This window comes from Podarcis tiliguerta (assembly GCF_965153285.1).
Source record: "Podarcis tiliguerta genome assembly, chromosome: 5".
In the NCBI taxonomy this organism is placed as follows: Eukaryota; Metazoa; Chordata; class Lepidosauria; order Squamata; family Lacertidae; genus Podarcis; species Podarcis tiliguerta.
In genome coordinates, this window is record NC_139538.1 from 97,255,722 (window position 1) to 97,269,040 (window position 13,319).

General features: G+C 43.3%; 1 protein-coding gene across 3 annotated transcripts in view; it reads right to left on the minus strand.

Annotated features, from left to right (window-relative positions):
- LRP6 (LDL receptor related protein 6) overlaps positions 1 to 13,319 on the minus strand; it is an 89,561-nt gene that overhangs the window by 9,869 nt on the left and 66,373 nt on the right. For all 3 annotated transcript variants that reach the window (XM_083440703.1, XM_083440704.1, XM_083440705.1), the window contains 7 exons: positions 12,594 to 12,805; positions 11,966 to 12,159; positions 7,129 to 7,338; positions 6,759 to 6,884; positions 3,410 to 3,646; positions 2,290 to 2,400; positions 341 to 571 (listed from right to left, as the gene is read on the minus strand). In XM_083440703.1, coding sequence (XP_083296829.1) covers positions 341 to 571; positions 2,290 to 2,400; positions 3,410 to 3,646; positions 6,759 to 6,884; positions 7,129 to 7,338; positions 11,966 to 12,159; positions 12,594 to 12,805 — 1,321 coding nt within the window. The remainder of the gene's footprint in view (positions 1 to 340; positions 572 to 2,289; positions 2,401 to 3,409; positions 3,647 to 6,758; positions 6,885 to 7,128; positions 7,339 to 11,965; positions 12,160 to 12,593; positions 12,806 to 13,319) is intronic.

The following is a 13,319-nucleotide window of genomic DNA, read 5'->3' on the forward strand; positions in this document are numbered from 1 at the left end:
GTTCACAATAACACCACCGGGTCTACCTCTAATCACTTTTCAGCACCACTCCTATCAGCCTATTAGGGCTTCAGTAAACTGTTAATTGGGATATATTTGAGCCTAGGAATTGCCACACTTATGCCAGTGGAAGAAGCGGGTGGTGCATAAAACTCCAACTGACTATAATAATAATGTTTGAGGATTCTAGTTGCAGCTTCTGCAAGTACAGTTGCCAAAAATAGAAGCCAAAATTCACATTGTTTTGTTGGCACACATCAGCAAAACTATGAGAAGCTTCATTCAGACAGAACATAAGAGACAACAAAGTTCCAAAATGCTTGTATGTCTGGTGACTAACCAGGAAGAGATCCAGAGAGAGAGCTTGGGTGAGGAACGTAGCCCAGTGGTACAGAAGCTGGTCCATGTGCGACATAGTCATTGCTCATTGTTTCTCCATCCCCTTTCATGCGCTGACACAATACCCTCTGGCAAACAAAGTACATAGCACCAACCAAAAAAACTGTGAGAATCACACCAATGATAGAACCTATTGTATTGGTGGCTTGCGGGGCGGGTTCCTCTGTTGTGTCTAAAAGTAAGGAGATAACAAATACACATTTTAAATAACTTGAACCTTAGAGTCCTGCCACTCTATATGATTACGATAATCTTTATTGTCATTGTCCCATACGGAACAACGAAATTGAAAAATCTACGTAAAACATTCAAAGCCCAACAAGCCTGCTATGCCAGCTATTCCAACCTGGTTAGCCCCCTAAAAACTCTGATACCACATTTTAACTACAATAACTCCCATAGAGACTCCTTAAAGGTAAAGGGACCCCTGACCATTAGGTCCAGTCGTGACCAACTCTGGGGTTGCGGCGCTCATCTAGCTTTACTGGCCGAGGGAGCCGGCGTACAGCTTCCAGGTCATGTGGCCAGCATGACTAAGCCGCTTCTGGCGAACCAGAGCAGCGCACAGAAATGCCGTTTAACTTCCCGCCAGAGAGGTGCCTATTTATCTACTTGCACTTTGACGTGCTTTGGAACTGCTAGGTGGGCAGGAGCAGGAACTGAGCAATGGGAGCTCACCCCGTCGTGGGGATTCAAACCACCGACCTTCTAATCAGCAAGTCCTAGGCTCTGGGGTAGAAACTGTTTCTCAGGTGGCTAGTCCTAGTCTTTATAACCCTGTACCTTCTTCCAGAAGGCAGAAGCTGAAAGAGATCATTTCCGGGGTGCATACTATCCTGCACTATCTCTGCAGCTTTCTTATGACACCTGGGAGCATAGATTTGATCCAAGGTGGGAAGGGTGCACCGCAGTCTTTACAACCCTAGACAGCATTGTTTTTTCCCTGACCGTGAGCTCCCAAACCACACACACAGACCATAAGTTAATACACTCTCAACAGTACAATGGTAAAATGCCATCAACAGGTCCTTTGAGAGATTTTTTTTCCTGAGGATTCTCAGAAAATATAACCTCTGCTGTGCTCTCTTCATCAGGTATTTGCTGTTTTCTCCCCAGGTTAGGTCATCTCTCAACTCCATTCCCAGAAATCGAATACCTTGATCCCTTATGAATCTTAAGTTGCCACACATCTTTAGTGGGAGATGTAGGATGTGATGAAATATCTGCTCCTAGCTTAAGTGAGAAGTGAGGTAGCAAGAAACTGATGGGATTAGAATCATAGAATTATAGAGTTGGAAGAGACCACAAGGGCCATCGAGTCCAACCCCCTGCCAAGCAGGAATTGTGCAGAGATGCTTGAAATTGTGGAATTTCATGCAGAAATTGTGCATGAAATTGTGCATGAATTGTGCAGAGATGCTTGAAAGGGGACATTTTAGCTCTCCTGAGAATGGATAAAGGTATTCTTTAACTAGATGATGAGAGTTAAGAGCTGAAGCACATACCATTTGGAGCCATGGGATTGTTGCAAAAATGGCATTGTGCAGCTGTACATTAAAATTCAACTGCATGGATGGTCTCAACCATGTGGGAAGTCTTCGTGTCCTAGTCTGTCAGGAAGGTTGAGCAGGAAGACTGATTCTTTCCACATGATAAGAGCCTGTAAGGTGTAGCTGGGGTAAAGAATGTGATATACGGATGCTGTCTGGTTCCGAATTCTGTTTATTCTGTTCATTCTCTCACTTCAATTCCAGAATAACAGCAGCGTAAGCTATTTATCTTTATTTCAACTAATATAAAGCTAACTTCTATCATTTGTATTTTACAAGCAATATAACTTATGAACTGGATCAAAATAGTAGTTGTTTTGTATTTAAACTTCATACTTACAGCATCCCTGTTCATCAGAGCTATCACTGCAGTCAAAGTTGTGGTCACATTTCTTGTTTTTCCCAATGCACTGCCCACTGGCACATCGGAACTGATCTGTTAAACAAAGCACTGGAGGAGGATAAAAGCAAACGTGTTTACTTAGTATCACAAATTTCTGAAACAACTAGCCAAATGCTCAGCATAAAAATCAAGATAATGAATAGTATCAAAGCCTATCATTGTGAGAGTTCTAAATCAGGAGGCAAATCTAGCCTATTTGACTTGAACAATGTACAAATTTGAGGCCCTGGGGGCTCTGGCAGGTGGCTGCTTTTTGTAGCAGGTGTAAATAGGGAGAATCAATAAGACCCTAATCCACCTTCTCTAGAGACCCTCCGGCAATTCAGAAACCGCTATTGTAGCCCACTATATGTTACCTAAAACCTCAAGCATGCGAGGAACAGGCTAGTCTGCACTAGCAAAAGAAGAGAGCAGAGTTGGCTCTTGAGAGAGAGTGTGAGAGATAAAAATCACTCTTGTTTTCTAGCTCTCCCGTCCTCCATCCATTTCAGAAAATTTCATAAAGGAAGAAGGGACAAAGGGAGTTGCCAATGGGAAGAGGGCAGGTATCACTCCTCACAAGTCAGAGAGTCTATGGCACTGAATGCAAAATTCAGCTTCTCAAGAATTTGAGTTTTGCAAATTTTAAATCATTTGGGCTGTAAATATATCCTTACAGGTGTGAGCCGGGGGCTGGGGACTAAAAAGGCTTCCAGTGCTTGTCCCATATGACTCTTTGCTTTTCCCAACAGCAAACAAAATTGGAATACACAAACTGGTAAAATTACAGAACAGGAACTATGCAAATTCACTCAATTTGCAAGGTTTCAGTAAGTTTCAGAATTCAGTTTCTCTCAGTAAAGAAACTGGATTTCCTAAGCTCAGAATTGTACTTCTTATTGCTGCACAGAATACATACAGCAGTAGGTATCTTTTAGAACAGACAATTCATTCTAAAGAGATTTTCGTTGTTTGAAATACGTATATCAAGATTGTTTAAAAAGTTGCCACTGTTTCTCTTCCTTTTCATCTCCAAATCAATTTTCCAGTTTCTTTCATGAGCTGGAAAAATTAATACCTTCACATTTCTTTTCATCTGAGCTGTCCTGACAATTTGCTTCTCCATTGCACTGAAGGATACTGTCAATGCACTGGCCACTCTCGCACTGGAACTGGGACTCTGAGCACATAGGGCAGTTCTTTTCATCACTGGCATCTTCACATTCAGTGAACCCATCACAGCGCCAAGCCGCAGGAATACAGTCAATCTCCCCTGTGAAACATGTGAAGTGCTGAGGAGAGCATGTTGGTGGTTCTGTTACGAAAAAGTTTTGGTTTTTTTCAGAAGAATGAAACTGTGAAGTAACAGCACATAAACGTCTGATCAAGTGTCAAAAATATCTATGGGAAGATAGAAGCCATATTTATGGAAAACCAAAACTAAGGCTCTGCTTGAATTGTGAACAACCAACCTCTGCCTCTCCCACTGCAATGACTGAACTTTGGTGATGCAATGATGTATAGTCAAACTAAACTCCGGAATCTACACAGCAGAACAGAAACAGCCTCTAATGTAATGTCTTTTCTACTCAAGATCTACATGGTTTCAAGAGCAATAGACACTCCGGGTTCAAAACAAAATCAGTGTTAAATATAAATTGCAACCTAGTGCTGATAATGGGTCTATTTATATTTTGTTATTTTGTCCCTGGGATTATCCTCAAGGAGATATTGTGAGGATGCCTGACTCACCCCACCCCTCCCCTCCTACTGCCCCTCCCAGCTACTCTCACTATGGTTTTGAAAGTGCCACAACCAAAGAAAGAAGGCAGATTTCAATCTGAGGAGGGAGTGGGCAATCCCATGTCCAGCTACACAACTATTTGTAAAATCTTCCCTCTCTGTCTCTCCTCCCTTTGTTTTAAAATGAGAAATCCACTAGCCTGTTGTCAAGCTATGGCACAGATGAGTTGTACTTTGGGCCATTTGGTTATATAAACTGAAAGCCATGAGCCATTACTCTTATGCCAACTAGCATACAAACTTTGCAGTATTTTAGGGCACTTCTGGGCAATACACTAAATGAAATACTTGGTTATAAACAGGGCAACAGTTGCTTTGTTGGGCATTGTTGGGAACAATGAGCACTTGGGTCTAATCTGCTGAGTTTTGTCTTTTCTTCTCATCTCACTAGGCCATTGGTAGGCAACCTAAGGCCCAGGGGCCAGATGCGGCCCAATCGCCTTCTCAATCCGGCCCACAGACAGTCTGGGAATCAGCATGTTTTTACATTATTAGAATGTGTCCTTTTATTTAAAATGCATCTCTGGGTTATTTGTGGGGCCTGCCTGATGTTTCTACATGAGTAGAATGTGTGCTTTTATTTAAAATGCATCTCTAGGTTATTTTGGGGGCATAGGAATTCATTCAGTTTTTTTCTTCAAAATGTAGTCCGGCCCACCACATGGTCTGAGGGACTGTGGACTGGCCCACAGCTGAAAAAGGTTGCTGACCCCTACACTAGGCTGTTAAGTTCACACACACAGAGAATCCTTCTTTGCCTCTGCTAGGTGTTCCATGCCCAATAAGGGCCTTTGCTTGGCGGCGCTGTGGCCTATAGATTGCAGCAAAATAGCAAAATACTGGGTAAGGTTTTGCCCACTATCCTCTCTGTGCAATGGCTCATGGGGAAAAGCTGTACTATGAGTCCTTGCAAGGGGGAGGGAGGAAGCCTATATAAGGCTGCTTTCCCTGGAACTCAGAGCCATTTTGCTTTGAGAGCATCCTGCCTGCCCAACCTCAGGTGAGAGCCTACAGTGAGCAATTTTGGGTTGCTGGTTGACAGGGCCAGGAAGGATTCCTGCCCCCCTCAACCTGATTGGCACTTCGTTGGGCTTCCCTCCCCACTTTCCCTCAGTGAAATTATGGCCTTCCTTTGTTAGGTGGAAGAACACTGTTTGTATGAGGGTGGAAATGGCATTGAACAGGATCAACACAGGGGCCTGAGGGAGGGATTGACCACAGCAAACCCAAGCTTGGGTTGGGTATCTGCCTGGTTGGAATCTGCACCCTGGTCCCCCAGTGAGATCTTGCTTGCTTGGCTTGCACCACGGGAACGTTCAACACTGGCCAACTCCTATGGAACAGGTTTGTAGTAGTCCAAACCCAGTGGATTCATTCCATCAATATGGGGCTTGTGGAATTATGAACTGATCCTAGTAAAGTTTTGGCCTGATTTTATGCCATCACTGTTGTACAGTCTGGTTATTTTGCTGCTCTTATGGGTCATATAATGCACCTGCCTGGGCAATAAGCTCCTTATTATGCCTTTATGTTTCAGTTGGACATGAAGAGTTCTGTTTTTAGTGCAATCCAGTTGTGTTCATGAAGGCAGCTCATGTTCCAATGTTCTACAATAAGTCTATATGAAAACATTAAAAAGGGATATAATGTACAGCAGATGGGTGCACTACAGTGACTCAGTGTCTAGTTATGTGCTTTCTATAAATGCATTCAATAGGTCTTGTTTCAGAGTGAGGGCTTTTTAAGCTCCTTCCAGTCACCACCACAATCTCACTGCAGCTGTTCACACCTAGGACTCAGCTATACAACTGCAAATAAAACATTTCAAGTGTGTTTTAAGTGAAATATACAATGTGACACTAGATGGTGATGCTGAGCCTTATAGAAAATTCAATGTATTTTTAAAAACACATTTAAAAAAAGCATTTTCAGAACAGTTTTTATTTGTGTGTAGATTCCACCCTAGTTAGCAAAACTGTAGTTACTATTGATTGAATGGAGCATAAATTTGGAGATATCTATTTCTTTCTCTTTCTCAAATACACTTATATTTTAGCATAGCATTAAATGTCTAGGAAAACATTGCTGAAATACCCTTGTTCTAGCATGTAGACATGTTTGCTGTGGAAATAAGCTAGCTAATTCACATTGGTTTAACACTTCAAAATCCTCACACTTTCTCTGTTAGGTCAGAGACAGAGAAAAAATGTTAACTGCCCTAAATGTCTAGCTTTGGACTGCAGAGGCATCTCTCTTAACAATGGTTTGGAGCAAGATGCAAGCTTGTGCACTCCTCCTTCCTCTCTTTCCCCCAACCCAGCCAAAGCCAGCTCTGTTTTAATCATGATTTAGAATGATATGATTTTAGTCGTGGTTAGCACTACCTGGGCTTCCCACTTCCCGCCACTTTGGTGTGCTTTCAAACTGCTAGGTGGGCAGGAGCAGGGACCGAGCAACGGGAGCTCACCCCATCATCGCGGGGATTCGAACCGCTGACCTTCTGATCAGCAAGCCCTAGGCTCAGTGGTTTAGACCACAGCGCCACCTGCGTCCCTCCATGTATTGACTTATATAGGGGGAATGATGCCACTTAAAAATGGAAGCAAAATAAAAAGAAGCTTTACCTCCACAAGAAAGTTCGTCCTGAAGCAAGACAAGGTGCACAGGGCAGGAACAACGTGTCGTTCCATCACCTTTGACAATGCAAATGTGTGAGCAACCACCATTATCTTGGGAACAGGGGTGCTGTCCTATGGAGCAAAATAAGAATGGAAACTTATTGTTCATGTATTAAAACTGTTTTTAAAAAATAAAATACAGCATATATCAGTGGTTTCCAAATTACATTCCAGGTAACCCTACGGCTCATTAGGAGTTTACTGGGGGATCCCTCAATGGTAGTGAACAGCATAACAAAGAAACCAACAAAATCTTAACCATGTATGATATGGGTCATTTTGTTTTTCCTTCCCTGTTACGTTGCTTGACACTTACTGTACTCCTGTATGTTGAGTTCCTTAACAGCATGAATATCGCTGAGCTGGGTAATACGAGCCTGAACTTTCATACGTCCCTCTCGAAGTGTTGTGTCAATCTTTTCAATCATCTGTTGATGTCTGTCAATCCAGTACAGCCAGTTTTCAAACACAGTCAGACCTACTGGTTGTAGTATGTTGGTATCTTCTAAGACTATCCGATTGGCTCCTATGGAGTGGAGAGGAAATATAGTTGGAAAATGTGGCAACAAGGGTTCAATGAGAAATGATGCACCAAGTAAGTACTCACTGCCCCCACTCACGTGCTTGGTTGGTCTTCCAAGGAGAATGTCACCTCATGAAATCACCCCATCCAAAACGGATTACAAGTCTCTATCCAGATGAACAAATTTCCCAACCCATCTTAATACCTGGATTACATTAGTTTTGGGCTGAAAGGAAGCAAGCAACCTCCATACCTGTTCAGGATTCCTCACAGCCTCCCTCAGACAAACAAGAGGAAAAGACGCATCCTGAGGCACCCCAATGGCCAACAGCCAGAAGATGGAACAAAAGCCTTCAACACCCCCTGTATGCTATATATAAACTCTAGATTACAAGGCACTGTGCCACTGAATACCAACCACCAGGTTTCAGCAGTGGGAGACAGCTTTTGCCCTCAAACTTAGATTTCCCAAAGACATCTGGTGGGCCACTGTGGGAAACAGAAAGCTGTACTAGGTGAACTGTTTGTCTGATCCAGGACAGTGGGTGGGTGGGTGTGGGTGTGTAAAACCTGTCTTTCTAATATACATGTTGAATTACATAACTAATATGTAGCAGATCCTATCACTTATCACCAATTAATACAGTGGTACCTCGGGTTAAGTACTTAATTCATTCCGGAGGTCCGTTCTTAACCTGGAACTGTTCTTAACCTGAAGCACCACTTTAGCTAATGGGGCCTCCTGCTGCCGCCGCGCCATTGCTGCGCAATTTCTGTTCTCATCCTGAAGCAAAGTTCTTAACCCGAGGTACTATTTCTGGGTTAGTGGAGTCTGTAACCTGAAGCGTCTGTAACCTGAGGTACCACTGTAATTAAATATAGAGCAACACACCTCACTGCATGCCAATTACATGAAGTTGTTCAATTTACCACAGGCTATCATGTGGGGGAACTTGTGTGAGGGAAAACTTAATGATTTAGAGTCTCAGGCAGCAGCTGATCATGCAAACAAGAAACATTTTATTAAAAAAGAAGATTGTGAAACAAAACAGGTCAGGAAATGTGTTCTTTCAAGTAGAGGTTAACTTATTACTAAAACGAGGTAAAAAGATGACACAGGCTTAAACACAATTCTATGGGTATAGCTCTTCTTAAACTTTAGCTTCTGTTACTTAGCTTTGGCAGTTAAATACTTTTAAAGCAGCCCAGCTTCCCTCCTAGGTCAAGACCTTAGCTGACGAGTGAGGGGCACTTTCCCTCACTTTCCGCTCTCCTAACAACCTGAGATATTCCCAATGGTCTAACAGACCCCCTTGTTCCTGGGAGTCTTCTGGACCCGGAAGAACTCTCCCCTCCTGGCTGGACGGAGACCCAGGGAGACTGAATTCCCTCAGGTTCCACCTCCCAGAACACTCCTGAGAGTGTCCTCTTGCTCCAGATGGTCTCCTCAGGGTGGATGCTTAACTCAACTCAGAACCAGGTCTCCCTCAGTCAAATCCTATCCTACCCCTAGCTCTCCTCTGAATCAGCTCTCCAGCCCTATCTACCTTCTCAGCCTTACCTGAACCTGAACCTTAGCCTTATCTCCTCTCTCCCTCAGAAACGGCTCCTTTTATTCTCCCTCCCAGAGTGCTGCTCCTCCCCTTCTGTGTCTAGCTGACTCTGGAGCCAATCAGAGAGAGGCTCCAGCCCTCTGGTGGAATTTCAGGGGATTGCATCGTCAGGCTCTGGTCTGGTTCTGCTGTCCGTCACAGTGGCTTTCATCAATTAAAATTGAACTATATCAGCATAATAAAAACAACAACTTTTAAAGATTAGATCTTAGAGAAATTTATATTTTTATGCTCATACGATTGTTGCCCACGGCCTTGACAAATTTGTAGTAACAGTATTAATAAAATAACGCAGACCATACATCCATGACAACATTCATGATGTAAGAGAGAAAAGTTACCAAAGACACCAACAAACGCAAATCCAGCTTGATTTCATATTGAACCTCCCAATCACCACAACAATTTATAGTGATTTTATTTAATTCCTTTTCCTTGTTTTTATTTTTTTGACAGCCAGTGCATAGGGGGCCACTTTGCATGTCACAAAGCTATTACTGTCTCTCAAAAGAGACAATCAGGACCATTTTTGTGGGGGCATACTTGCTTGCTTGTGCAAATGGAAGTTTCAGAAGGCAATCTCTTGGGTCTGTATAAATTGCTATACCGCTGAATACTGATGTTGAAATGACATCATGATAAGGCATATTGCCTGGCTGAAACACTTGAGTGAAATATGAACAAAAGACTGACAGCTTCCCAGGGGACAGCTCAGCTGAACTTTTCTGGAGAGCAGGCACCATCTCTCCCTGCTCCTCCCTCCCCTCGTGATGACAATAAGCCCTCACCTGCAAACTTACACAAACCAGCACAAACTCTTTAAGCTGAACTGCCTGCTCTCACCCCCAAAACTCTTCAGCACTAATTGTGCAGAGCCAGCTAACAATCCAGGAGGAACCCCCCACGGCTAGACAATCAAAGATCCACACCCATGAGGGGGGAGTATTTTGATTTTCTGGTGGTGTTTACATTGTTGGTTCCCAATAAATAGCTACCCCTCATATTAAAAATGAAGGTTTTTAAATTTTATTTAAAGGAGGCTATCTCTTTGCTGGAAGGGACACGGGTAGCGCTGTGGGTTAAACCACAGAGCCTAGGACTTGCCGATCAGAAGGTCGGCGGTTCGAATCCCTGCGATGGGGTGAGCTCCCGTTGCTCGGTCCCTGCTCCTGCCAACCTAGCAGTTCCAAAGCACATCAAAGTGCAAGTAGATAAATAGGTACCACTCTGATGGGAAGGTAAACAGCATTTCTGTGCGCTGCTCTGGTTCACCAGAAGCAGCTTAGTCATGCTGGCCACATGACCTGGAAGCTGTATGCCGGCTCCCTCGGCTAGTAAAGCGAGATGAGCGCTGCAACCCTAGAGTCGGTCACGACTGGACCTAATGGTCAGGGGTCCCTTTACCTTTACTATCTCTTTACTTGCTTGCCTTCCCTCCCTCCCTCCCTTTGAGATGGGTTTTTTTTCGGGGGGGTGTCCTTCTGTGGCAGGGGGAAATGGAGGAGGAAGATTTAACTAGCTGCCTTATGCTGAAATAGGAGGTTGGGTACTATGTGACATGAGGTGAGAATGATGGGGAGAGTGTTTGTCAGTAAGCAGTGCAAGAAAATGGGTCTACTCACAAGCAAGCCCTGCTGAATTCAATGGGGCTTATTCCACTTAGACCTCTGAGTGCGGAAACAGATGCAACTTGAACTACTCTTAATTTAGTTGAAAATATATTAAATATATTATATGGAAATTTATTTAATATTTTTATTAAATCAACTACTTACTTAAATTGAAAAAATGCCCACAAAATTGCATAGAGGCGCAGAGTTCCACGCGACATTGGGGGGGGGGGGCTCATTGCATGTGCATTGCATGTGCATGTGTCACACACATGTAACATTACGCATGTTGGGAGGAGGCTGTGAGGCCCAGGGAGGCCATCCACCACCATGGGGAGGCCCAGCTGGGGCCGGCCCCTCAACATGGGGCAGGGGGTGCTCAGCCCCATCCCAGCATACTTTGGGGCACTGAACTGTCCTCAGACCCATGAAGTTGGCATGTATGAGTTGAAGCATGCTATCAGACATCATGATGTACTGAAAAATCATGATGTTTAGCTGGTGGTATATTGCGATCCTGAAAACCAAATATTGCCCAGCCATAGGGGACAGGCTAACAGATAATGAGTGTTGACCTGAAGATGACTACAAATACACGCTCTGTCTATGGAGGAGACCTTGTTATATAGCAGCCATCCAAGACTGCAATGGGCATCACTTGGAAATGCAGCTCAATATAAGCACTTCCTAAGGAAACCAGTGAGAGTTTGGTCAGATAATGAACTCTAAAATACTGTTTTCAGGAGTGGATACCAAGGAAAAAATTTGGTGTTTCCAATTAGTTGTAGGTCCATTCTGGATTCTAGCCAGAAGATCCAATCCATCCCTTAGTTGACATTCTCAAGATTAATGCAGAGCTCAGTCCTGGAAAATAATAAGTCCTGGAAAATGATAAGCTGCTTTACAGAGCTGGTTATCACCCAATTCCATAGTGCTTAGCACAAGAAAATGCTCTGTGGGTACACTAGCAATTCTTTTAGTACAGTGGTACCTCTGGATGCAAACAGGATCTGTTCCGGAGCCCCATTCGCATCCTGACGTGAACACAACCCTCGCCTGCGGGTCGCGATTCGCCGCTTCCGCGCATTTGCGTGACGTCATTTTGAGTGTCTGCACATGCGGCAAAACCCGGAATCAACATGCTCCGTTACTTCCTGGTCGCCACAGAGCGTAACCAGAAAATGCTCAACCTGAAGCACGTTTAACCCGAGGTATGACTGTATATTTAAACTGAGCGTAGTCTGCTCTTGCCTAAAAATTTCTGCAAATTCACTACAATGAAAATATAAAGAGGAAAGGGGAAACCAGCAATGGAGCAAGAGAGAATACCCATTCCTTCCTACCAGTTTATGAAATACTTACAACACTGATTAAAATTGGTAAAAGGAAGTTGTTGTTTTACTCTACCTGAAAGGTCACTGCTCTCAATTTTCCGGAGGTCAAAATCTGCCCAGAATAACTTCCCCAACTGGTTGTCAATTGCCAAGGCTACAGGCTTGCTCAGTCCACTGGAAAATAAGACCTCACGTTCAGTTCCATCTAATGCAGCCCTTTCTATTTTAGGAGGAGACCTCTCCTGGTGATTGGTGAAATACATGTACCTATAAAAACAGAGTTAGATCATTTATGTCCTTTTCTTAAAAGCTGTCCTTCCCCACATAGTTATTTATGGAGCATAATATCTAAGATGTTGATATTATATATATTTTAAAGTTGTATTTCCCTGATCCAATAACGATCAATGTCAAATTTCATAACAGCTATCCCCTAACTATTCAACTATAGCAATCTCTCTCATTTTATTTCCCCCACCCCGTTTTTCTCTCTTACACAGCCACACTCCCCACTGCCATCCCTCTACCAGTCTCTAAGTCCACCCAACATGTCATTCCACTCTGCTGCCAACCGTTCTTCCATTAGTTACTCTGTCACAGAAGCACCTTCTATTTCAAGAAGGTGAGCTGATGAAAAAGAGAACCTGGCGCTTTAATTGCTGAGTTTTAAGAATGTATATTCCATGCAACACTCTACCTACCCTTTTTCTGGGTTCACAACAATGGCCCTGGGCCTATCCTGATCTCCTTTCAGCACCACCCCCATCAGCCTTCCATCCAGGCGTGTAACATTGATTACATTTGTGGCTTCACAAGTCCAATAAACATAACGACTGTAGATGTCAATACTCAGATCATAGGGTTGTATGTCTAGGTTTTGATTTGGAACTGGACTCATCACAACCGTAAAGCTCTGGGGTGGAAAGAAAAAGATTGAAGACTGATCCAAGGAAGCAACCAGAAGAGAATTAGCCACACGATGCAGAATTACTATATGAAAGCAATGGCTTTACAATAATTCAGAGCCTCAAAGTTCCTTGGCTCAAGTTACAGCCAAGCGTTGAAACAGAATATAATAATAATGTTCTTTCTTTCTTTCTTTCTCTCTCTTTCTTTCTTTCTTTCTTTCTCTTTCTTTCTTTCTTTCTTTCTCTTTCTTTCCCACCCATTTGGATGGGTTGCCCCAGCCACTCAGGGTGGCTTCCAACACATTTAAAAGCATAATAAAACCTCAAACATTAACAATCTGATACAATACAAAAAGTCACATAAACTTGTATCAAATATAAGTACTGCCCTGAGACCTTCGGGTATAGGGCGGTTTAGAAAGAAAGAAAGCAAGGAAACAGGGAAGAAAGAAAGAAAGAAAGAAAGAAAGATTCAATAATCCATTAAAAGTGCAGCACTTCTCATTTTCATGCTTCTAC